The 26,593-nt window shown below is 46.9% G+C and overlaps 1 protein-coding gene across 1 annotated transcript in view; it reads left to right on the top strand.

Annotated features, from left to right (window-relative positions):
- Nucleotides 1-334: 334 nt before the first annotated feature.
- The window catches only part of SIAH3 (siah E3 ubiquitin protein ligase family member 3), a 63,957-nt gene continuing 37,698 nt past the window's right edge, over nucleotides 335-26,593 (top strand). Inside the window, exon 1 of the mRNA XM_087435765.1 lies at nucleotides 335-484. Within this exon, the coding sequence (XP_087291891.1) occupies nucleotides 350-484 (135 nt within the window). The 5' untranslated portion in view covers nucleotides 335-349. The remainder of the gene's footprint in view (nucleotides 485-26,593) is intronic.

The raw sequence follows: 26,593 nt of genomic DNA, 5'->3' as shown, positions 1-26,593 counted from the left end.
ATCTCCCCAGCATTATGTATGGTTGGCTGTAATCACAAGATAAATGCAATGTGCTGATCTATGGTAATGTTCAATAATACATTCTCCGCCAGGCTCAATTCATCAGGGAGTTTCGGTAGGGGAGGCATTTGTTATTGGCTGTCTCTGCACCTCAAGGATAACATTTCTGTCCTTTTGATTGGCCGCCTCACTGCTGCAAGATTCTAACCGTCTTATTTTGATGATGAATATGAAGGCATGCTAAGCCAGGCTGGAGCGGAGTGTCTCAGAGGCTGCGCTCCTTCCAGAGCCCAAGGACTTACAGCTTCCTTCGCTGCTCCCTGTGCCAACACCACCCCCAAAAGTTGTGATGCTTTTCTTCACCCAGTGCTTTGGGGCTGTGTTAGATCTCATTCACCTCCGTTTTCAGCACTACAAGGCTAAACGGGTTTTCTCCGCCGCTGGGCAACTTGTCTGCGTCGTAAACCCCACGCACAACCTAAAGGTGAGTTGCTCTCGGTCATTTTATTTTCACGCTGCTCAGGTTCAACTCCTTTCTCCGGGGGCGTCAGTGACCCTCCCTCGCGCGTGGGGCTCCTGGCAATGGCTCGTTCGCTGATACTAGGACGGTGTTTGGTACCCGGAGAGGTTGCCTCGCTCATCCTCTCTCTAGGTGGCTTGGCTCTCAGTGACTGTGTTGTTTCCCTGACTGGCAAGAACAACTAGAGCGATAGTCTAGTTGCTTTCCCTCAAGCTGTCAGCCTAAGAGTGGGGTGGGGGTCAGAAGGGAGGGTGGTGGAGGGAACAGGGGGCATCCTCCTCTCTTTCCCAAATATTCGTGGGCAAGTGTTCAGGAGACAGGATTTGAAAAGTTACCCAAATTGTAGTCTGTCCCGTGTGTTTGGAAAGGCAGGCAAGCACATGGATTTTGTAAGCCCCTTCTGGCTGCCGCTGAAGTAGCTACCGGCTACAGGACCCCCAGACACGGGACCTGGGAGTTGGCCAAAGGGCTCTTTCTGCAAAGTGTTTTCCCTTGTGCTCGGGCTCGGCGTGTGTGCGTGTGCGTGTGTGTGCGTGCGTGTGTGTGTGTGTGTGTGAGACAGAGAGAGAGAGAGAGAGAGAGAGAGATGTCGGGAGGAGTTTGTCTTCTTTCGTTACCGGGAGCTGGACGCGCCCCTTGCACCGAAGACAGGAGGAGGCAGATTTGCTTCAATTGTGTAATAACGAACCCGGCTGGGAGCTGGGGCTGCCCGAATCACCGCAGGCGGCTGCGGTGCTGTGTTGCTGTGGCCGCCAGCTGCGCGCCTGGCGCCGCTGCCTCTGCATTTGTGCCTTCAGGTCAATGCCCTTTAAGAGAACAGCCAAAATAGGGGATCCGGGAGGACCGCTACGCATCACAGCCAAGACTGATGGGAAAATGAATGAAGAGCCACTGGCTAGGGGTGCTGGGGAAGAGGGGAAGGCCGGGTCCGGGGGGTGGGGGCTGCTGGAACTCCCCAAATGTGAAACTCTGAGCCCCCTTGGCTCTGTACTAAAATAAATGATGGACTCCTTGGGAGTTGCTTTCCTATTCTCCTCACTATACCCAGGGCTGAGTGACCGGGGAAGGGCATGTTTGCAGCCTGAGTGCCGGAACAGTCTCTGGGAGGACAGATCTGTCGTTCTGACCACTGCCATTGGACAGCAAGAGTATTGCTTGCTGCTCATCACTTTATAAACTCCTTAAAGAGTCAGACTGTCCTCAGCTGGAGCCCTGCAGGTCAGCCCTGATGGGTGCCCCCATCAATTCCTGGACGTTCCTGGAGGGACAGGTGCCTGGCATCCCTGGGACCATATGCCAAGGCCAGTCCTGGACAGAGGGGTGATGGACTGCTCTGGGGCTGTTGTGGTGCACTCTAACTAGGAGCTGGCTTTCTGTGGTACCCAAGCTGTGACTACACCATCTCACTCAACCACTCTCGCTCTCCCTTTCTCTCTCTCTTCCCCCTCATTTCACTACTTCTTTTTCCCTTCAAGTCTTAGTTTTATAAATGAGAATTCACCACCAGTCATCCTTGGCAAAGTGAGTGTATGATGTACATATTAAAATATGATTCTGAATTCCATTTTATGACCACTTTTGAGACCACATTCAGACTCCCATTATTTTGTCACTTTATATTAGTTAGTTCCCTGTGGCAAGAAATTTTGTTTACTCCTGTTTTGCATTTTAATACAAATTGTTTATGAGACAGTGTTTCCAAAGTTTGAATTTATATGGTTCACTGACTGCAGCTGACGATGGAGGAGGAGAGGGATGCTCAGATCTTGGTATGGGGTGGGGGGAAAAGCATCTGGGTATATTTTTCAGTGATGTCGGCCTGAATATTGACAAGTAGTCCTGCTGCCTGGACCCAGGAGTCCAGAGTCAGGGTTGGGGGTCCCTGGATCAGCTCTGACTGGCTGTGTGACCTCAAATGACTCAACCCCTCGAGCTTTCCCTTTCTCACCTCCCAAATGGATGTACAAGTCTCTATTCTGCCTCCTCCATGGCTCTGTGAGACTGAAAAGAGATGCTAGCGGTGGATGTGCTTTATAACATTCTCCTACAAAAAATACGTTATTGCACATAATTTATAGGGTTCCATTAGGAACTTCAAAAGTTGTCACTTACAGCCTTCAGCCAACTTAGAAACAATATAAGCAGTAACACAGGAGACATATGCTCTGAGAGGCTAATTTCCATGGCTCACTTTTTCACATACATTCTCATTTGGCTTTTCATTTCCCATTAAAAAAAAAACTACTTAGAGATTTTGCACAGATGAGCATCATCTCAGGTAAATAAAGCAAGTTGAGTGCTGCTAATGCTGCCAGGGGGTGCAACAGGGCACACAGGATTCACAGAGGCTGTGCCAGGCTGAGAGAGACCTCTGCAGTTCAGCCACCTCTGTGGAGTTCTCGACAAGTGCCACGTGCTTGCCCAGGGTCCAGGTGGCCCATCGGGCAAGTTTTACCTGCTTCTCAAACCTGAGGGCTAACAGCTCCTTGCAGAGCTTTTAAACGAACAATTCTACAGGAGCATTGCTGCCCCCATCACTTATATTCAAAAGTGCATGAAACCTCAAGAGAAAAGTGCTCCTTCTAAGCATTAATTTCCACAGACAGACCACGGAAATATGCCTTGGATGTAATAAGCTGTGATCCACATAGCGGGAAAAATTCTTTTTTAAAAGAAAAGAAAAAAGCTGTGGCAGTGTTAACCCAGAATAGCTATTGATCTGTGGTGCTTCCCTGCACTTTGTATGATAGGCTGGTATAGGCAATGGTGACCAAGCACAGAGAGACTGCAGCCTTGCTTTCAATTTTCTAGGTTGTATGTAGCTACAAAGAGGGCTGGGAAGCCTATGTTTTTCTATGTGGAGCATTTCTGCACTTTGTCCTTTCCCAGGCTTTCCCGAGAATACTAACAGTATTTTAGGACCTGAGGCAAGTGCTGAGTTATAATCAAAATTCACTTACTGAGCAGAGAAAATCATGTATTTACTATGCTTCTATAGGTCACCTTCATTCTCAATCTTATTATGGCAATTACTCAGTAACCTGGGATTCCTTCAAGCAAGCTGATGCCTTTCCTTCTAAAAGGAAAGCAGAAGCCTTCAGGGAATGCAGACACCCTGGCTAAAGCCTTAGGCCTATCCTAATTAAAAGGGGTGTTTAGAGTAGCTGGCCTGGAACACGAGAGACCTCCACTTTAAGCAAGTGCCAGGCAGGGGACAAATCCATAGCAGAGCCCTCTCCGCGGAGGGCAAATGACACTCCATGTTTCCCTGTGTCTGCCTCTACCTGTCAGATGGCTGCTTGCACAGATTAGAGTTCCAGATGATGCCCCCCACTTCTCCTTCCCACCCTGTGAAAAGTGACCACCAAGGAGCCAGTGTCCTTGGCTGGCTGCCCTCTGCGTCTTCATTCACAGAGGTTACTGCAACGTGGCCAGCGGGCTTCAGCCTGGCCCTGGGGAGGGCTCCAGCTCCCGGTCCTGATTCAGCACTCCTTTCTCCCTCCTATCTTTTGCTTGTTTCTAAACCAGGAAAGCCTTTCTCTCCTGGCTCCTCTCCCATCGGCACTAGCCGCTTCTATAATGCCCTGCCCTGGGCAGTCAGTCCTCTGTTCTGCCCCATCTCCAGAGGTGCCCTTCGAGGGGTGGGCTGGCCAGTCCCTGCACCAGACCTCTCCAGGAAAGGGTCTGTAGTGGCAGCAGAGCCCTTCTGGGTCAGTCCTCAGCGCTTCCCAAGCAGACAGTAGCTGAGCTGAGGCTGCCTGGGCGACTTCCTTCTCTTAACCACAGCCCTTGATAAACCAGTTTCTGAAAGAAGACCAGCAAAATGTTTTCTAGCAAATTTCCGAAAGGCTCTTGCTAGCTCCAGCGTCATTGCTGAGACCCCCAGTGCCCTCCCCAGCATCCAGACCTGAGAGTGCGAGGCTATTCATGCCTCCATCCAGTCATCCCAGAGTCCACACACACACACACACACACACACACACACACACTAGGTGGGAGGGGCATATGAGATAATAATGGCTTAATTTAAGTGCCTGACAGACACTAAATCTAAAATTAGGGCATTTTAGTACAATTACTTGAAGCATCCACAAGCCTTTCATTCTAAGACCCACCTGTGTGGATGAATGTGTTAAGTGATAGTGGGGATGGGGCGGGGGTCCTACATGGAGGAGGAGGGGCATCATCAAAGGAGAGAACCGAGGAGAGATGTGTGGCACAGCCAAACATCGCCTCTACAGATTATGGGATAATCTTTGGAAATCCTGGGCCCGCCCTGGGGCTTTCACTAGCTCTGCCTGACACAGCACAGCAGGCAGCTGAGTGAGAGCTAAAGACCTGGACATTGTTTTTAGAGATTTAAAGGTGGCCTTTGGAGTGTTCAACCTGAATACCTATTTTAAAGCAGTTAAAGGCTTCCGACAAGATTGTTTAATAGCTGGTGTGTGGGTCACTCAGCTCTTATTGACATAGCTGCCTCTGAGGGTCCCATCCCCAGTCCTCTGGAAATTTTACCATCTTCCTTCTGCTGCCCAGGCTTGGGCCTCTTCACAGCTCATTAGCACCTTAGAGGGGCGGGCAAAGGATAGGCAGGGCTGAACCCAGTGGTGCTCACTCCGTGAGATTTATTCTAAAGGCTTTCCCTTGCAGCCTCTTCCAGGCCTTGAGTCTCTGTGAATATTGTATGACACTGGATTCCACAGGCACAGAGCAATCGTGTGGCTTTTCTGGATAATGGTGATTGCAAATGAGGCTCCTGAGTCACATAACTGGAGGCCCCAGCCCCGAGCAGTCATTTGGTTACCTGTGCACTGGTGATGGAGTTGTAGAGGAGGCTAACGCAGTGCTGGGATGAGGTGAGCCGATTACCTCTGCACTGCATTTGTCCAGCAGCCTCGAAGCAAAGCCTGTGGAACTCCCTTAACCAAGACCCCTCAAGCTACAGAAACTGTTTGGCAGAAATTAGAAAACAGATACTAAAAGCTTTCTTTGAAATCCACAGAGAGGCCAGAGCTATTTGGCTGGTTTTCCTGGGGTAAGGCAGAATATTTTTCTAGCAATTAATAATAAGGAAAAAAATTAACTGTCTGTGAAGGTATTTTACACTTAGCAAAGTCATCTTGACTCAACCAGCAATGTTCCTCCAAGGGGAAAGTTGACCACTAAATGTCACGTGGAAGGGGTCAACCTGGAGGATGGAGAATGTTGTCCCACGGGGGTCTGTGGCTCAGGGAATGATGGGGAGAATGTCAGAACTGGGAGGTTAAACCTTCTTGTTTTACAGAGGAGAAAACTGAGGCCAGAGAGAGGACGCGACTTGTATTAATTTCCTATGGCTGCTGTAACAAAGTACCACAAAGTGGGAGGCTTAAAACCAGAGAAATGTACTCTCTCACAGTTCAGGAGGCTAGAAGTCCAAAATCAAGGCATCAGCAGGGTCATGCTCCCTCCAAGTCTCCAGGGAAGAATCTGTTCTTTACCTCTTCCAGCTTTTGAGGTCTCCATGTGTTCCTCGGCTAGTGGCCACACCCCTCCAATCTCTGCCTCTGTGGTCACACTGCCTCCTTCTCTTCTCTGTGTGTCTTCTCCTTTGCGTGTCTATCTTATAAGGATACATGTAACTGCGTTTAGGGCCCACCTGGATAATCCAGGGTAAGCTTCTCCTCATAAGAGCCTTAAATTAATCACACCTTTGAGCCTATAATATTCACTCCTTCGCCATATAAGGTAATAGTCACAGGTTCCGGGCATTAGGATGTGAACATGTCTTTTCAACCCACTACATGACTTTTGCAAAGTCAGTCTATTTAGTGACGGAATTGGAACCAGAGGTAAGGTCTCCCAATGTCAGAAGGATATGCCCTGCACTGCCCCAGGCTGCCTTCAAATTAGCCCAAACTCAATATCCCTTGCTTGGGTGCATGCTGTGGGAACAGAAGATTGCAGGAACCCCCTTCCTGTGCCCCATCAGCCTGGCCTGGGCCAGCAGTATGATGCCATGGGCTGCACCACACCATCTACCATCTCACCTTCACCAGACTCACATTTCCTTAGCAAATTGGAACCTCTACATCATCATCCTCCCTTAATCCTCTGCCCCCCCATAAATCTTTCCTTTTCTTTTATGAATTCTTTTAAAAATAATACAATTAACATAAATGCATACACATCATATTTTAAAAATCAAATAATAAAAAGATACAAAGTCAAAAGCATCAAGCTTTATATTTTGCCCTTGATGCATATTTTATAAATCCACCATATCAATGTGGGGAGGAGCAGCGGGCATAGAGAAAAAATATGGGCTTTGGGGGAGACAGGCCTGAATTCAAATCCAGACTGTGCCACTTGCTGATGTGTGACCTTGAACAAATAACTTAGCCTCTCAGAGGCTCCATATCCTCACCTATAACAAGGAGGAAAGAACGCCCCCTTTCTCTGCTGGCAGTAGGGATTAAATGAGCTCACACAAGGAGAATGTCTGCCCGAGAGGAGCGAGTCAGTAAATACCAGCAGTTATTGTCACCACAGTCCCACCTGGCTGTCTTTCTCCTCCTTCCCTCCCTCTCTGCAAGCTTCCCCACTTGCTGTTTCTTGGTATTTGTGAATCGCCCTTGGCCTTGAAGAGAATTTTGAATAGCACAACTTCTTGCCTTATGTAAAAGTCAGATTTGTCCCTAATGCTTAGCTTCAAAGAAAGCACTGAACTCTGCTTGGGTTCTGAGCCCAGAAGTCCAATGGGAGAGGGGCTGGGTCTTGGGAGGACACAGGTGCCCAGGGTGGGACAGGGGCTGAATGAGCTGGATCTTCTGTCATTCACAGAGCCAGGAGCTGCACAGATAAGTCCCCTTCTCCACCCGTCTTGACACTTGCCCCTCATGACTTATGCAGGACCTCTTTTTATTAGCAACAGCTGAGTAAGCATGTGGGTAAATAGCTCTGCGAGGGGCATCTGATCCAGAGGGTTTGGATGTGAGGCTGAGTGACACCACTGAGAGATTCAACGGGGTAGGTAGAGGTAGATGGGCAAAACCTGCTTGCTCCCTGGGAGATTGGACATTTTCCCTCTGCCCTTCAGTTCATTCTGCCTTGAGGAAGTAGCTTCCTCTGAGTGGGGCAGGGATGGAGGGGGTGGATGCTCAATCAAGGCTGCAGCCCCTGGAATTGAGGGAGGGCAAGAGAGATGCTCTGACCTTTCTGAGCCAAGAAAGAATTCCTGGATCCTACTGTCCTCAGAGAATTTTGAAAGCACTGAGCTAGACCATAAGCCTGAGTCCCCTGCTCTCCAACCTGAGTTTCTATACACATACACACACACACACACACACACACACACACAACTGACGACAATTCTGAGATGCCAACCTGTTTGGACCCTGAGTGGTCTCTGAATAGCAGAACAAGATCAGAGACACAAAGTCCAGTGGATCCCCAGCGCTATGGAGAAAAGAACGGAGATGAACAAGGCCCTTTTCCCCAGCCTAGTCTGTGCCTGACAGCTCCAGTCTCAGGAAAGACATAAAGGGAGAAAGCAGTGTTGGGAAAGAAAAGAGTAACATTCTAGTTGAGGCCCTAGAGTATGGGTTTGAGAGACAGATCTGGGTTTGAATCCAATGCCGTCACTTTCCTTGAGTAAGCTCTTTGACCTCCCTGAGCCTGCATTTCCGCGACTGTGAAATGGTTGTTGTAAAGAGGAAATCATATGATGTACATACAGTGCTCGGTCCAGCACCTAGCACATAACAAATACTCCTTAAATGGCAGCTGCCATTACTATTAAGATAGTCCCCTAGAGATGGTACCTGATGTACAAGAAGTGACCAAGGTTCTTTTGCCCAATGTTTATGGGTAACCAAACTTCTCTTACTCCAATCAGATGGGGGGAAGGGTGAGTAGTAAGAGGACCCATCTGTTGAGTGACCAAGATTTTGAAGGTTTAAGCTAAGATAACCAGAGCGATGCTCTAGTTCCTGGTCCTGGCCTAACAGATGAGGCCCAAAGGGGCGAAGTGATTTGCCCAAGGTCACAGTTGATGAGGGGCAGAGTCCACTGCTCTATCTGTACCACCACACTGATGGGGGGTGGGGCATTGGTTAAGGACACTGCCTCTCTAATGTGACTCATGGCATGCTATACATCTTCCCAGAGGTCCTTGCCCTCAGGAATTTGCCAGGGTGTAAACCAGCTAGGCAACAGTGGGGCGTTAAAAAGGCAGATGTTCCTTGTGTCTCTAATCCTGGCACAAATACATAGCAAGGGACCAGGATGAGGCTCCAAATGAAGTCACCAAAGACACGAAGCCATAACCCCAGACTTTCAAAGAGCAGGAAGGATCAAGTTCTGCTACAAAAGGCTACATTTTCATCTTGACTATGGGTCCAGGATGAAGGCACCATCAGAAAACAGATCTGAAATCAGCCTAATGTTTTTAGCCTAAGAACAGGGTCCTCGTGGATAATTTAGAATTGTGGTCTAACTGGACATGTCAGTTTTATTTGCAAGATGCTGTATCTCTTAATAATTTCTTGGTCCTTTAATGTATTTTTAATCAAGAATCCATGATTACAAGGGAGCTGCGTGCTGCAGGGCTGTCTCCAGCCGTGGCACTGGGAACTCCAGCCAGGAGAGGGTGGTCTGTGGAAGGGGCAGGGCCAGGCTCCCCAGGATGAAACCGGAGAGTGTCCTCTATGGAGGAGAAAGGCCACTGCAGACCGTGTTTGGAGAGGGAAGACAAGGTTAGCCTGGCATTAGGAAGGTCCCACAGAGATGGAACCAAGTTCAGATCAACAACAGATTTTACAAAAGACTGGCCAGCAAGTCTAGCCATCTGCCCAACTTTGTAGTCAGACGCCATGGTCCCTCAGATCTAACTCGTATGACCTCACTAAGGACGCGCCAGGAAGTTGGAAGAAAGTAGTCACTGGGAACCTCAGGTTCCTTTTCTACAAATTAGAGGTGTACTGTGACTTATACTAAGCTAAGCCAGCTACACATCCTGAAATTCTCAGACAATAGTTTTCTACAGTCTCAGTTATACACACAATAATAACAATAATGATAAGAACAACCACAAAATGGCTACCACTTATTGAAAGCATGCTATGACCAGGAACTGTGTTAAATGCTATGCTTTTAATTCTCACTAGGAAGTGGCATATTATTATCATTCTCCATTATACAGAATAGCAAAGCAGAAAAAGGTGAAAGAGCTTACTCAATGTCACACAGCTCTTTTTAAATTAAAATCCTTTGCTTTTAAGCACTTCTTGATAAGTCATCCCTTAGCGTTCTCTTTTCACAACAAACGACTGAGCCACCTTGCGTGGCCATAGGACCAATATTGAGTGTATTACATTTCATTTAAAAATATTGAGCTGGGATCCTGTCTTATTCACCCTTGTGTGCATATGCCTCGCACACACACACAGATGCTTCAGCTCGTGGTGGACGGTCCTGGGAGGCATTCTCTAGGCTTCTCTATGCTGCCTGGTGGAATCACACCCTGGTGGCCTACAGCAGCGACCTTGCTCCCTTCCTCCTGCTCCTTGGAGTCACCTCCCAAATAAACTACTGCATCCAAACTTTTATCTCCAGCTCTGCTTTTTGGGAACCCAAATTAAGCCTACATGTGTGTACATGTTTTTTTATTAGCTGATGTTCAGTGAGCACTTACTAAGTGCCAAGTGCTGTGCTAAGTTGATTTACCTGAGTTGCCTTTTTTTAAATCCCTGGAACAGTGCCGTCAGTCTAGCCCCAAATTGCACAGGAGGAAGATGAGGCACAGAGAGATTAAGTAACTCGGCCAAGGACACATCCACTGAGTGGGAAAGTTTAGCTGGTCCTTTTAACCTCTGTGTTAGGCTGTCTCTCCCTCTTGATCACAGAATTGGTTATCTGGAAGCTTCTACAAAGAGCCCAACTCTCCAAATTCAGGCTTAATAAAAATTATGATTGGCATAAAATACTGGAGGAAAATCTTTGCAACAACGTTACCTAAATGTCCAACTCAAAATTATCCGGCAGAAAAGGCAATTTGTGTGCTCCATTACCACTTTTTAAAAATGGGTTTCGTGATTTGCCAGGTCTGAAACTAGCACTGACCACCTAATCTGGGACATATGATTGTCTTGTCAATACCTGACTTGTTTCTCAATGACAGTGGGAGCTGGTTGACCACATCAGAAATGCAAACGCTCTCTAAGCATTGGGATACCATTAAACAGCCCGCTTTTTCTCTGAGAAAGGAAGAAAAGACGAAATCTTTTTATACAAAAGCAAAAATGTCCTTTAAGAGAGTGTGGCTCTTACCATGTCATGCCTGTTCTCTGAGAGAGCCACAGGCCTTTGAAATTTCCTTTCTCATTAGCAGCCATATTTTATTACAATTTATTTTTTTCTAAAATCAAGGAGATACGAAATTTTAATGACCATTTTCTAGCTAATTTAAGTTGGCCTCTACCTTGATTTCTGGGAAACCCTTCCTCTAACGCCCTTCAAACATCTTCTCTTTCCAAAACTCCTGTGGGAAGAACTGAGGGAGGGAGGCGCCAGGTGAGAGGTGAGCTTACAGGAGGGAAGTGGAGTGATGTTTGCCAGCTTTGTTTCCAGGGCGCAAGCTGGAGCACTGCGGGACAGGGTTTACGCTGGCTTTAGAGAGCGTGAGGGAAACACTCGGCCAGGAGCTGTGGAGGGGAAGTCACCAAAGTGAACTCCAGAGTCACCTCATCCAGCAGCCCTGGCGTCTGGGAAAAGTCACAAGGGCTGCAGAGGACTCACAGGGGACACTGAAGGGAAAGGAATTCTATGAGGAAAGTGCCTCAGACGTGAGCCATGCGCCATCACAACCATTCCCAGTCCCCCATGACCCTGCTCATCACAGCGCCCCTCAGGCGATGCCCTGGAGGGCCCTCTGCCGCCCCCTGCCCTGCCTGGCCTCCCCAGAAGCAGGAGGGCGGATGAACACATTAAGAAGCTGCCTCATTGAAGCCAAAGAGATACATCTGTTTATGGTAATTAAATCAATGCCAGTTGGACCCTTCTCAGCTGCTTACTGAAGCGAGTGCCAGATACATGAGGCTCTCCAAGAATCCGGGAGAAATGGGAGGCGGGAAGTCGAGCTCCCAGGCACTTACCCCCCACTCGTCGAAAATACTTGGACGAGGACGTTTCCTCAGAGCCAAGAGGCCAAGCTTTTATCTGCAGTCTGGCTCGGGTCCCTCCGCGCCTTGAGCAAGCCATTTAACCTGGGCTTCTCCATCTGTCAGGTGAGAAGGTAACACTTGAGCTGCGCCTCCCTCCGAGGTGACCTTGGTGCACAGAGATAAGTCCTTACCATTGACCTTATCTACACGCTGCCTCTTTTCAAAAGGGGTTTGAGACAATTTATGACAAATAGTGGAGTGATGGAGTCAATAAGATGGAAGTGAAATGGAGAATGCAAGTAGTTAATTGTATGAGCTCAACCACTTACCATGGGTGATAGAAATTTAGTAGAAAGGTTAAATTTCACAGAGGTATTTTAAACCGTATCCAGTATTTTCACCATAAGCATCTTTGCCGCAAGCATTTTCACCGCATAACTAAATGGCCTTAAGGCAATTTTGCCGTAAAAGATAAAATAACTGATGGACAGTTTGGTATCAACTGGTTGACTGGTTTCATTTCTCCATTGACGCAGTACTCGCATTGTTATCTTATATAAGTCTTAGCTCCACGTTTCCCATGGAATTGGGAACATCTGTCAATGGACATGTGGCAATATGCCAGGAACAAACAGTGCAGAAGGCTTTTCACAACGCAATACAAAGCTCAGTTAGAAACATGCAGCCCAGTATTTGCAAACTGATGCCTCTCTTAATGAAAGGAAGAAATGTTAGCAAAAAAAGAAAAAGTGCGATGGATGCCAAACGAGGAGATTAATCAACAAGCAAAAAAAGAAAAAAAAATGCTAGGAGTGGAAGACTTTGAAGACAAATGATAGATACAAGCAACTCACAAAATAAAAACTGTTATTTGTGAGGTATTGCCAAGAAGCCACAAACATTTTATTTTTTTTATTTATTTATTTAAATTTTTATTTATTTATTTTTCCCCCAAAGCCCCAGTAGACAGTTGTATGTCATAGCTGCACATCCTTCTAGTTGCTGTATGTGGGACGCGGCCTCAGCCTGGCTGGACAAGCGGTGCGTCGGTGCGCGCCCGGGATGCGAACCCGGGCCACCAGCAGCGGAGTGCGTGCACTTAACCGCTAAGCCACGGGGCCGGCCCTACACACATTTTAAATGTATTCAGATATTTTGTATTTCACAATAGTCTTTTTAATTTTGTTACTCATTTTTCATGTTTCTTTATGTCCTTTTTAGTGTTCCTCTTTTATTTTTTGTTATTTTATGGCAAAATTGCCTTATGGCCAATTACGCGGTGAAAATGTTTGTGGCAAAAATTCTTGCGGCAAAGATGTCTACAGCAAAGCTGCTTATGACGAAAATACCTAGAATCATTTTAAGCACCTCTCAGTGTCCTGGAAAGATCATGGCCATTGTACTCAGATGTGGCTTCAAATTTAGTTCTGATATTCATAACTGTGTGACCCTTGGCAAGTTACTTAACCACTCTGAGCTTTGTTTTCCTCATCTATAATAAGACATACAATGTGAAGTTAATGGAGGATTAAATGTGACAAATATATGCAAAGCACCTAGACCAGCACCAGGCACATAGTAGGGCTCTCGTAAACACTGATTTCTTTTTTTGGTCCTTCCTTCCCTTTTTTTAAAATTTTTTTCCATGTTAAATAAGCAAGTCTCCAGGAAACACTTCTGACGTTATTTGAATAGGGGGTTGGAGGGGAATCTCTGGGAATGAGAAAGAGTTTGAAATTATGAAAGGAAGAGAACCTTGTCATGCAGGGAAGAGACAAATTTTCAAGATGGAGAGTGACTCAGTTAACTTATCCAAAGTCACCAGATGAATCTTTTAAATTCTCTGCATCTTATTTTCATTATCTGGGTATGGAATTAATTAGATGGGTTCCCTCACATACCTCAGATCTCCCAAAGGGGTCTGGGAGTAGAATGGGAACACTGGGAGGATGTGGTTTCCACATGAAGCTGGGAAGACCAGGGACGGGGCCATCGTTATGGAGGGCCAGGGGCACAACTGCAGACAGACGTGAAGTTTCACAACAGCAGGATGGCTAGGCGGTCCAGATGGCGCTAGAACCTGCCGTTCTGGGACAGCAGATGTCTGCACATTTCCCACTAACCAATTAGAGAATAAAGATGACAGATGCAATCCCCTCCTACTCTCTGAGGTCACGTGGGTATGTCCAAGCGGACAGGATGTGGTTTCTGCAAAGAGACAACCAGCAAAATTCCAGGCAACTGGTTAGCATCAGTGACGTGCAGCAGCAGGAAGCAGCCCATGCCGCCTCCTCTCTGAAGCCTTTCCTGATAACCCCCGTTCTCCCCAGGGAGAACCAAACTCTTCCCTGTCTCACTGATCCCTGTATTGATTTTACTCACAGCCCTCAGACTCTTTCACTGTATGCAGTCATTTGATATCTGTGTCCCTATCAGACAGTGAGTCCCTCAAGGACTCTGTGTCCCCAGGCCTAGCAGAAAGGACTGTCACATAGTAGGTGCTTAGTAAATGTGGGTCTAATTAATACATGGAAGGCTCAAGACTAAGAAAAAGACAAGGAAGTGGGAGAACTGAGCAGGTTATCAAGAAAGAGGCTTAAGAACAGGGAAAGAGATGGAGCCTGTCTCTGGAAGCCTGCTCTAAGCTAGAAACTCGGAATGAGGAAGACAGTTAGGTTACAAGGCCAGAGCAGGACAAGCAGTGAGACTTGGTCCCAACTCCCCCAGATCCCTCCTGCCTGAAGACAGTGTTGGGTTCCTGAGCCTGGGCTGGGTCTGGGTTCATGGTTGGGGTCAAGGATATGGGAAAGTGCAGTGTGATGCTAAGTGTTGGACTGGGGAGCCATACAACCTGTGTTCAGCTACTGCCTCCATGGCTATCGGCCCTATGACTTTGGACTTGCAACTTAGCTTTCTTTATGCCTCAGTTTTCCCGTCTGTAAAATGGGAATAATAAAACTACCTGCATCCTAGGGTTGTTGTGAGGACCAAATGAGTCAAGGCAGTAAAGTGCTTGGAACAGTGCTTGGCACAGAGTACATTCTATATGGGTGTCAGCTATTATTATTGCCGCTGTTGTTGTTGTTATTATCATTGGCAGATGTGAGGAGGGCACACTTAGTCCATAGGTCCTGACGGTGATGCAGTGAAAGGAGAAAGAGGAATCTAGTGGGTTCTGCCTCCATCGCCTGTATTAAATCTGCTCTCACTTTAACTGGGTAGGAGTCAATCATCTGAAGGTTAGTTCTCTACACGCTGTTGAGAAATGTTTTAAGTTCCACTTTTTGAGAGTCACCACCACAATGGTGCCAAAGGCTGACTTTTAAAAAAACGTGGGTTTGGAATCGGTTTGCTGATACCTTCAAATCAGGGGGCTTTGTGGCTTAGGGGATAGGGGAGACCAGTCTTTCTCTTTCTGTCTTTGTAGCCTATCCTGTGGGCTCTCAGACCTAAAGGGGACAGAAGAACATTAAAAGCTCCTTTAGTTGTTGGAGGACAGTTTCTGTTTGTTTCTAAACACACACTTATAAAGCACTTACTATGTGCCAAATACACTGTTCTACTTACAAATATTAACTCAGTCCTCAAAATAACCCTGTGAAATAGAGCAATTACTATCACTACTTACAGATGAGGAATGAGGCACAGAGAGGGTAAGCGGCGTGCTCACAGCCTTGAGTGGGGAGCGAGCTGTGGAGCCAGGATCGTGGGTGAACTCAGGAGCCGGGCCCAGAGCTCCTCCTGCGTCTGCTGTTGGGCCACCTGTCCAGAAGGCCTAAGTTTGGGTAAGTGCACAAGAAGGGAAGCAGGCCTCTCCCAGCCCCTGGCGGGTTGAGCTGCCTGCCTATCCCAGGGTCTCCCACTCAGAGCAGCCCTCTCCTGCCTTCCCTGCTGGAAGGGGAATCCCACAGACCCCACCGGATTTCCAGGACTGCCTCTGGATGGCCCAGCTTCAGAAGGGAGGTTTTGCGCCCCACAGATACTGAGCTGAGAACCTAAGGGGACAGCTCCCACGAGGACGAGGACAAGGACACCGTCTACCAGCCATGGGCTCTGAGCTCCCAGGGAGCACTGCCCTGTGACCTGAGACCTCTCCACCACCTCTTCCCCTTGGTTTTCCATCACCTCTCAGATAGTCCCCGGTCTCAGAACACGTAGGGCTCGGGGCCTGGGGGGCTTCCTCTCTCTTCCCCAGGGAGCCCAGTGGATGTCAATAAACAGGTCTGTGTGATTACCGTGCCTTCACAATCGGACAGCCTTTTCTTTCCCCCGATAGAGATAAATGTTGATAACTCAATGATGATGAAAACATTGCAAAGTGCCAAGCACAGCACGTTCAGTTACAAAAGCCAGGAATAATTGCTTCAGCCTTGCTGCTAAGAAAACCAGTTGTTGAGTCCAGGATAATTCTAGTAAGAAATTGGCATTCGGGGATTAATTGTTTAGAATGTAATGACTGCTACAACCCAAACTAATGAGCGCAGAAGGCAGTTTCCAATTTGAATTTCACGAATGAAATAGCCTTTGCCAGGCTGGCTGGTACAAAAAAAAAGAGAATAGAAGGGCTTTTTTTTTTTTTTTTATCTTGGTACTGATTGGGTGAAAAATAAGCAAGCATTTTGGAAGAACAGCTTCTGAGAAGAGTAGCCAAAAGTTTGTGCAGATGCCTCAGGAAAACTCTTGACTGATTATCAAAAGCCTGGCTGAACTCTTCCCAGAGGCCCCGAGCAGGTTTGGGGGCAGTAAGGCGGGGTGAGTCATCACAGTGCTGCGGGAGAGGGGACGAGTGCTGGGCATGGAGTCAGACCTGGCCCTGACACTTCAGCTCCGACCTTCAGCCGGTCACCTCTCCTTTCTAAATCTGTCTCCTCCTGTAAAACCAGGATGCATAGCAGTACTTACCCTGCCAACCTCAACAGCTTATTGTGAGGATCAAATGAGAAAATATCTGGCAAAGTGCTCTGCGATCTTTAAATCACAATGTCGGTGGAGAGTATTATTTGGATAAATTACACCTTTCTCATCCTTTTATTTGTTTACTTAGTCCTGCCTTGTTCTAAAAACAACTCAAGGCAACCTGCCTATTTTTTTCTAATTTCTTGCAGAGCTATGAGCACCACGTAGCATAACTGTCATGGCAAGCAGTGGTTCAGTGCCAGAAAAGACCCAGGATGGCTTGCTGGGGCCACTGGACAGGAGCCTGAGGGCCCCGAAGAGAGTAGATCCCTTGCCAGGTCTTCAGAGCACTGAAGGACCTATGGATAATGGGTGAGGGGGAAAACAAGATGGAATAGCCCTTTCATTCCTGTGCCTATTTATTGAGTTCCTGCTTTGAGCATATATTTATTTATTGAGGGCCTGCCATGGTGAGTGGTGCTGTATTGGAGAGATTAACAGGACCCTTACAAGACACCTACTTAACAGGTACCTCATGGGAGAGGGCCCAAATTCTTCACCAGTTTCCCAGTTCTTATCCAGTTTCCTCCCATCTCTGTCCCTGCTTTCTAGCTGGCCTTGGTAATAGAGATGCTGAACAGGATTCCCCTGAATTCTTTCAACTAACTGAAGGCATGCTCATTGAAGTCCCACCACACATGAGGACTCCCCAGATCGCCTGCCAGCCTTGAGTGGTCAGAGTAGGTTCTGCGAGAGAATTTAGACCTAAGGATCTTAGGATAAAGGCAAAGTCAACAGAAAATCAAGTACTGGCCGAGGATGTGGAGAAACTGGAAACCTTGTGCACTATTGGTGAGAATATGAAATGGTGCAGCTGCTGTATAAGACAGTATGGAGGTTCCTCAAAAATTTTAACACAGATTTACCATATGACCCAGCAATTCCACTTCTGAGTATATACCACAAAGAATTGGAAATGGGCTGAAACAGGTATTTGTATACCAATGTTCATTGCAGCATTATTCACAACAGCCAAAAGGTGGAAACAGCCCAAGTGTCCATCAACAGATGAATGAATAAGAAAAATGTGGTCTATACATACAACAGACTATTATTCAGCCATAAAAAGGAATAAAATTCTGATACATGCTACAATATGGATGAACCTTGAAAATATGATGCTAAGTAAAATAAGCCAGACATAGAAGGACAAATATTGTATGATTCCACTTATATGAAATATCTCAAATAGGCAAGTTCATACAGACAAAAAGTAGATTAGAGGTTACCAGGGGCTGAGGGAAAGGGGAAATGGGAAGTTACTGCTTAATGGTCACAGTTTCTGTTTGGGGTGATGAATAAGTTCTGGAAATAGATAGTGGTGGTGGTTGCACAACATTGTGAATGTAATTAATGCTGCTGACTTGTACACTTAAAAATACTAAAAATGGCAAATTTTGTGTTACAAATATTTTATCATATAAAAAAACATATACTTCACTCCAAAAAAGGCAAAGTCCCTGAACAAAGCTGGGCAAGGCAAGGCCCTTACTTACCTGGGTGGCTTTGCTCTGTGCCTCTCTCCTACTCGTTCTCCAGCCACCTGGGGCTGGTTCACCTTCCTGTTCATCTTGTGCCCTCCCACCACTGGCCTTTGGAATGCTCCTCCACCTACCTAAAGCAAGCCTTTCCAGAACCCCCAGTCTAAGTCAGGGTCCTCGGTTACATGTTCTCAAAGACCCAGGCTCCTTCTCTTCAAAGTACACACCTCCAGTGGTGGTTTATCTGACTGATGTCTGACTCCCCCGTGAGACATAAACGCTGTGAAAACAGGAACCGTGTCCGTTTAATCTCTCCACTATAGCACCTCTGCCCACAGTAGGCCCTCGGTAAATAAATATATGCTGGATGAAGAAACACGTGAACAAATGAGCAACTCCATCTTCTTTTTTCCCATCTCTCCTCCATCATCTCTATCCCATTGTTCATTATCCACAGCACTTAACATCTGTCTGAAATAATTTGACATATTTATTTCTTTATGTATCTATGGTGTCTCTGCCTTCTAATTAGAATGTAAACCCCTTGAGAACAGGGACTTTTTCTGCCTTGCCCCCTGCAGTACCCCCAGTATATCACAGTGCCTGGTGTATTGTAGGGCTCAATAGATATCTATTGAATCAATGAATACACAGACCACCTTTGTCAACTCCTGCCTGGATTACCTTCTACTCGATTTCATTGTCTCCATATGAGAGCCAGACTCATATGTCTGCAAATGTGCATTTGTCCATGTCCCACTTCTGCTTTAAGCCTTCAGTGCTCCCACTAGGCCTGGAGGTAAGGTCCATGTTCCTGTTGGAGTACGCACTGGCCTCTCCTGACACTGCCCACATCGCTGTTCAAACATCCCACACTGGAGGGCTCTGAGCTCACTACATAGACCATTCTTAACTCGTGCTGTTCTCTATCCCCCAAATACCCTTCTCTGCTTCTCTATCTGGTTAGTACTTTCTCACCCTTCAAGACTGCTCAGATGTCATCTCCTTCCAGGACCCCTTCCCTAAACCTCTTGTGTGCATTTCCATCATGATACAAAACTGTTAACTGCTGGGCTCTCCCACTAAACTTGAGACCCTGGAGAGCTGGGAGCAAGTTCCATTCATCTAGGTACATGGCTCATTGCCTGGCATATGGCAAGCACTCAGTGAAGAGGAGTTTCACCAAACTGCACTCTTCAGAGTGAATTTGAGGATGAAGAGAAATGATCTCAATTCTGTGGAACCACCATTAGACCAGACAAGAGGGCATCCTGAGCCCTGGGTTCTGCAGGTCCCACCTGGCCCTCCTTGGGCTGTGCCTCACTCTGTGGGGTGAGGAATCTGCAGCCCCGAGTGAATGGTGCTACCTGGAGCTCAAACCTTCTCTTCTAGTCCTCTCTCTGGTAATCCAAAGCTTGTCTTCTGCAAATCTGTTCTCCCAAGGGTGCACCATGCCACTGGCATGCATGCCCCTAGGCCTGGCAGGTAGTCAAGACTTCCTCTTTGTGGAGACTATGGACAGAACTTAGATGCGCAGGCTGGGGTGACCAGATACATACATCAGGTATGGGATGGAGCCGGAGATGGGAAGGAAAGCAGGGTGGGCTGTCTAGCCTGGAGTCATGGATGACTCTCTCTCCACCACCATGTTCCAGAACTCCAAGGGGTCTGAGCTCTCTAAATTCAAGACTGGCCTTCTAACACGCTATGAAGATATTTCTTTATCAAGATGGGAAGAAATAATGTATTTTATTTAACGGTCTGTTGGGTTAGCTTGTATCTCTGAAACATCTAGACAAATGATCTGTGGGCCTCTGTTTGACCCTTGTCCCGGGTCTTGCTAATGTTAGGGATGGTCCTGCACCTCAGCCCGACAGGAAGGAAGTCCTCCTCACCAGGAGAGGAGGATCGTGGGATACGCTTCTTATGTCCTGACCACAGAAGCCTCCAAAAATACAGGGAAATTGCTACTCTAAATCGTGTGTGTGTATGTGTGTGTATAAATATATATGATTTATTAGTAGGCCTGAGAGAGAGAAGTGCCTCGTGGTCTTCTCTGGGGAAAAAATGCAGGAAGGGAAACAAACAAGATTGTTTTGCCTCAAACTAATTGATGGAGATAGCTGTCATTAAAGGGGTTACCTGGAGGGAGGGGCAGGGGGGACTGACTGGGAAGGGGCATGACAGAAGCTTCCAGGATGCTAGAAGTGTTCTCTCTCTTGATCTGGGTCACGCACGTGTTAAAATTCACCAGGCTGCACACTTGAGATTAGTGCATTTTACACACAAGTGGCTTTTGGAGTCAGCTTGGGCTTGCCGGCTCTATGCCCTTGAGCAAGTTACTTATCCACTTAAACCTCAATTGATTCAATGCACAGTAGGCGAGACCAACATGTCTACCTCGCAGCGCTGCGGGAGAGGTGGAAGGAGCCAGTGCTCCACCCGTGGGGGTTCTTTATCATATGAGCTACTTTAACTACTGTTGAGTTAGCTATGGAGAGTGTTGCTTATTAAAATGCTCAAAACTTTGAAATGTACAAATTTTTTTTAAGGTACTGTTTTTCTAAATGCAACGAAGTGAGTTAGTTCTATCCAAAATTCTCCTCCCTTCTAACTATGCTGTTAATACCACTCGTTTTCATGACTGATTTCTTTTAAACTGCACTTGGGTGTAGGTGTCGACTTTTCTGCATGGTCAGCAGGTTTCCCCTTCACCGTCAGGCATTAAATGCGACCGGAATTCAATCCTAAAGGAAACCAGAGCCCGCTGTTGAAACTGGCTTATTGAAAAAGGCCTTTATTGCTCTCGTGGTGGACTTGACCTTAGGCCCCCATGAGAGGCCTGGTCCTGGCTGCCTTTGATTCCTTATGGTAATGTCCCAGCTCTAATCTACTTCCACTCAGAAGCTCAGCGGGGGTGGAGAGGAGATTTCGACTGTTCTTATGTTAGGTAAGCTGGGACAGCAGTTTTTGAGTCTCACGAAATATTGAATATGCCTTCCCTATTATAGTGCTGTTAAATCATGCTGTTCTCTAAATTCAACTTCAAAGGGGAAGTGGGCTTCAACACAGAGTCCTAGAGGCTTCAAGAGTAGCATTTGTACATTCATCAAACCTTTACCTGGTGTTTGCCAGGGACAAGGGACCATCCTAGATACCATAGGACAAAAATAAAGAGGCTCTTGGCCCTCAAAGAGCTTAACTGGCAATTCCCTAGATGAGGCATTGGGAACGTGAACTTCAGCCATGGAGAAGGACATGTGCCCAATCTCGACACAGTATGAGTCAGGCAAGGACACTCAAGAGGGGAAGGGCAGGAGAAGGGACCTGAACAGAGCACTCCTGTAGGCCAGGCATAGTGGGGCTGCTTTGCTTATGATATCTCATTTAGTCATCCCAACAACCCTGCAAAGCAGTTATTATTACTCTCATTTTACAGATGAGGAAACTGAGGTTCAGAGAAGCTAAGACATTGCCCAAAGTCACAAAGTTTGTAAGTGGACTGGCTACATAATTTGTGGGGCACAGTGCAAAGTGAAAATACGGGCCCCTGTGTTAAAAAATTAAGAATTTCATGGTAGTGACAGTAATGTGTTAAATCAAGCATGAGACTCTTCTAAGCATGGGGCCCTGCACAGCTGCACAGGTTGGATACCCATGGAGCCAGCCTTGAGTGGAGGAGCTACAAAGAATTGTGGAAGCATAGAGGATGCAGGGAGGGACTAATCTTGGTTGGAAAGATTGATAAAATGAAAGGCATTAATTATAGAGGTGGCAGTGAACTGGGAGGGGAATATCACTTTTGTTTCATATAGTTGACACAAGACTACCCTGCTGACACTTTTTAGCCAGAATAAGATGTACCATGAGCTTCAATATCTCCTGAAGCCTATGGGACTTATGAGTCTGTCCTGGGAGTAAGCTGCCAGTTCTTGGTTTCATTCTCTGCTGTCTGGAACTTTCTCAGTCCCTCAGAGAACTCTGTGACCTTCTGGACCAGTTCCAGGCCTGGACTGGACATGCCTTTATAGTTCCCTATCAGTTAGGAATAAGATAAGTTGCAAACAACAGAATAATCAAGCATCAGTGGCTTGAACAAATATAGGTTTATTTTTCTCGCAAAACAAAGTCTAGGAGTAGACAGTTTCTAGCATTAGTTCAGGTTCTCAAAATGTCACTATTGGCCTCTCTGTGACTCTCTTACCCTTTCCGTCAGGGTGTCACCTCATAGTTGCAAGACGCTTGCTGCAGCTCCAGCCATCTTGACTGCATTCAAGACAAATAGAAGGGGAAAGGGTGACACTATGCCCAAAAGAGAAAGCAAAAACTTTCTCAGAATCCCCACCCCTAAATTATGGTCTTTAAGTTTCACTGACCAGAGCTGTCACACAGTCACACAGAACTGCCAAGAAGGGCTGGGAAAACAAAGAGCAGTGATTGGCTCAGACCTTGAAGTGGCCACTAAGCCGCCACGACCCAAACTGAAGTACTATTAGCCAATGAAAAAGGGAACTGGTATTGAGGAGGCACTTAGGACTCTTGGTGACTCTGTGGACTCATCTAGTGGCCTGAGTTCATCCCAGTCCACAAGTATGTCTGCCAGAAAGAATCCTAGGGGACCCTCAGGACATAGTTGGCCTGGGTGTCAATCTGTAGGTGCCTGTTACCCCAGGAGTATGGGGAGCTGGCACGTCTGCAGCCCATGGCCTGTGGCCCCATGTCACTTCATCTCCTCCCTTTAAGGTACTTACAACTCACATAGAGGGTTTAGGTCTTTCTGAGCATGTCCTTCCTCTCCTGTGGGACTATAAACTCCTAGAGTAAATCCATGTTCAATTTGAAGAAATATATTTAATGATGTCAACTGTGTTAGGAGCTGTGATTGTGTTACAATCCATTGACGTGTAATAAAGGCTGCAACACAGAGCTAAGGAGAGTGATGAGAGAAAGTGCAGAGTGCCTGCAGTAACATAGCTCAGAGAGTCAGAGGGCCTGCAGAGAAGGCTATTGATTGACCCATTGATCCATCGATCCATCCATCCACCCATCCATCCATCCATTCACTCAAATATTTATCTAGTACCTGTTACATGCCAAGCATCGTGCTGGGCTCTGCGGACGTATTAGTGAATCAGATAGACAGGTCTCTGATTTCATGGGGTTGATCTCAATCTAGTTCGGGGAAGAAGGAAAAAAAAAAAAAAGAAAATAAACAAATATATCAGATGATGTTAGATCCTTCACAGAGAATTAAAAGAAGCTTCTGTGGACCCAGGAAAGCCTTCTCTAAAAAAGTGGCACATGAGCTGGAATCCAAATGAAAACAACATTCCCAGGACCAGCCCTGCAAGACTCAGGGGAAACGCCTTCCTGGCAGAGGTTAAGGCGAAACCAAGGAACAAAGCTACAGAGTTGGGGTGCTAAGGTCCAGGGGGAGGAAGGCAGGACCTCTGAGTGTTGAGGGTCCTGGGCTTCATCTACAGTGTGAGGAGCCCTGGAGGAAAGCTGGGTCTTAGAGGATGAGTCCAGAGGATGAGCCCTGTCTTAGAGGAGGGAGCGGGAGGACGGGCCATCCCGTGGACAAAGCAGGTAACGACAAAGGCCCAGCGGTCGTGTGTGGCTGGAGCAGGTGTGACATGGGGGAGGGGGAGAGTGAACCTAGACACAAAGGGTCTTTGAGAAGGGACCTTGCCCTTAACCCTTGGGAACTCGCTGATGGAGCAGGTGGAGAGGTGTCTCTAGTATGTTAGCAGCGAGGACCGCCTGAGGGAGACAGCTGGCCGGCAGGAGAGCACTTAGAGGCGTTGCAGTATTCAGAAAAGAACTGACCAAGACCCACACCAAGGAGGCGGCTGGGTGGCGGGAAACAGAGCCCATCTGGGAGATGAGTAGGAGGTAGAAGCATGACCGGACTTTCATCTTTGGTCGCTCCGAAGGGCCTACCTGGTACCTTACCTCTTGCAGGTGTGCACTAATGTTTGTGGAATGAATGAAGAGATGATGCATCGGCTCAGAAGCCTAGGAAAGCAGCAACAGGGGAAATGGTTGCAGCAACAGAAAGTGCTGCCTCCTACGTCACATCTTGTTCACCAAGATGTTTCATAAAAGACACCAAGTTTTTTATTTTCCCCTACTGTTACCTTTAGCGGGAAAGTGAGCTGGGAGAAGTGGGTAATCCAGAGCACTGATTTACACAGGGGTGAAAAGGTCAATTCAGATTTAATGCCCTCCCCCATGAGGTGATGCTAAGCGCATCCCCCAGCTGGCTGGGAGCTGGGCTCCTGGCTTTGGTGAAATCTGTTTGCTTTCGGGTGTTTTATGGCAAAGAGTGCAGTGGGAAGCTCCAGTGTGGAGGCTGCCATCCCTCCCTGCCTTTTTTCTGTCATCTTCATTCCCATTTATTAATGGGATGCTCCCAGAGTCGAGATAATGATTTAAAAGCTCTAATTTTGTTACATTCTGAAGCCTGTCTGCCATCAAGGCTGATTGTAATGAGATTTGGGAAGGAGCTGGGCTCTTAGTTGGGGTCAATTCATCTCTGGGAGAAAGTGCTACCATCAAAGCGCCCAGGAATTATTAGCACTTAGAGGACCGCTGAAGAGACCTATTAATGTGAGATGCTCGGGGAGTCCTGAAGTGTGAGGTGCAATTATATTTCTTATTTATTTCCCCTGGCTTCATATTTAAGGGTGAAGAAAAGAGGGGTGGGTAGGAGCTCGTGAAAATCAATACATATTTATTAAGCACCTATAATACTGTCATACCACCTCACCTTTGCATTACGTTCCAGTACTCACGAATGCGAACACTTCAGCCCTATTAGGTCTCTCCCTCGCTTCTCAGCCCTGGAGGCAGCAGAGGACAGCTTGTTTTTCTGGCTTTGTTTTTTAATAAATGAGGAACCTAAGGCTCAGAGGGAATACGTCCCTTTGTCTAATAAGTGGTAGGGCAGGTTTTAAATTTGAATTTTGCATGTCTGGTGCACTGGTTTTATAAATAAATCCCATCACTTTCTTCATGTGCTAGGCTCTATGTGATGCCGTCTGGGGGTCCAGAGAAATTCAGCACATGTTCTCTTCTCTAATAGTGGTTCCCAACTCTGCCTGTGTGTTAGACTTGTCTAAGAAGAGTCTAAAAAAAATGCAGAAAACTGGGTCCTACCACCGTTGGTTCTGCTTTAATTAGATAAGGTCAGGCCCAGACCCTTTGAGCTTAGAGTGATGGGAGGGAGAGGGAAGAATACGGCATGAGACAGTGCAGCAGCGTGGGGGCCGTGGTCCCTCCATTATTATTTGCATTATTAGCAACGCTTTCTTGACAGCAACATCAGGCAGGCCCCCTGCCTGCTGCCGGGCCTGTCACATTCAATCCTAACAACTCTTTGAGCAGAAAACATTGTTGACACTTTTAGGAAACTTAATATGGCAAATAAAGGGTTTGGAATTAATAGGAATTGACTTCGAAACCAAGTTCTGCCGGTTTCTATTTGTGCAATTTCCAACAAGTCACTTAAACCCCTTTAAGTCAAATTTGCCTAGTTTGTAAAATGGGATGTAAAAGTTTGCCCTAGTTTGTAGTGTGTGAAGATCAAACGGAAGAAAGCGTATCTTTGAACTGTTACAGTTTACTATGTGAACCGTAAAAACATTGTCGCACTGGTACTACAGAGGAGAAAACTGAGGCTCAGAGCTGGTGAGCAATTTGCCCAAGGTCACGGGTTGCAGCCTCCTTTTGATACAAATCAGCATCACCCCCTATACTGTAGGGCCTATAGGACCAAACCACCAGATGAACACCTTCACAGAACCTGCATGCCCTGAAGGCATTTACCTCTTTGGACCTCTGTCTTAAAGGAAAGGTAGGATAACGCTGGGTGGAGAGAAGCAAGAAAGGCTTCCTAGTGTCTTTGGATAGAGAAAGTCTGAGACCAAAATGTCTCCAGTGCTTGGGAATCACAGAGGAGACCAAGCTCTCTAGGGCCGAGAGTTTACATTCAGATAATTGGAGAATTTTAAAGCTGGAAGGCATTTCAATTGTAAGTTCCACGAAAGGAAAGAAAATTGGAAAAACTCCAGGAGTGGAATGAAAACTTAAGGTTTCTAAAGTAGTGGCTATAAAAAGACTTGCCTGGAAAACTAGGGCAGACTCGCCTTGCCTATGGGAGCGCTGAGGATCAGCCGGAATAGTGGACAAGTACTTTCAAAATTCCGAAGCGGAGGTTCTCAGCACTGGCTGCAAATTAGAATCGCCTGGAGAGCTTTCACAAAACTCCAGAATTGGGGTCCCCACCCCAGGCTGATTAAGTCAACACTCAGGAGGTGGAGCCAGGCAGTAAATGCTCCCCAGGCAATTCAATTGTGCAGACAGAGCTGAGAAACTGCCCCTCCGAAGCATCATGCAAATATTTGAGTTGTAATTATGCAAGTAGACCCAGGACTGTTATGGAATAGGGTGCCCACCTTCCTCTCAGGTTCAAATAAGAGCCAACAGCTTTA

The sequence above is a fragment of the Ceratotherium simum genome, chromosome 10 (genome assembly GCF_057802395.1).
Source record: "Ceratotherium simum simum isolate JZ-2026a chromosome 10, ASM5780239v1, whole genome shotgun sequence".
NCBI lineage: Eukaryota > Metazoa > Chordata > Mammalia > Perissodactyla > Rhinocerotidae > Ceratotherium > Ceratotherium simum.
The sequence above is the reverse complement of the archived record's forward strand: the minus strand, read 5'-3'. Positions and strand labels throughout refer to the sequence as shown.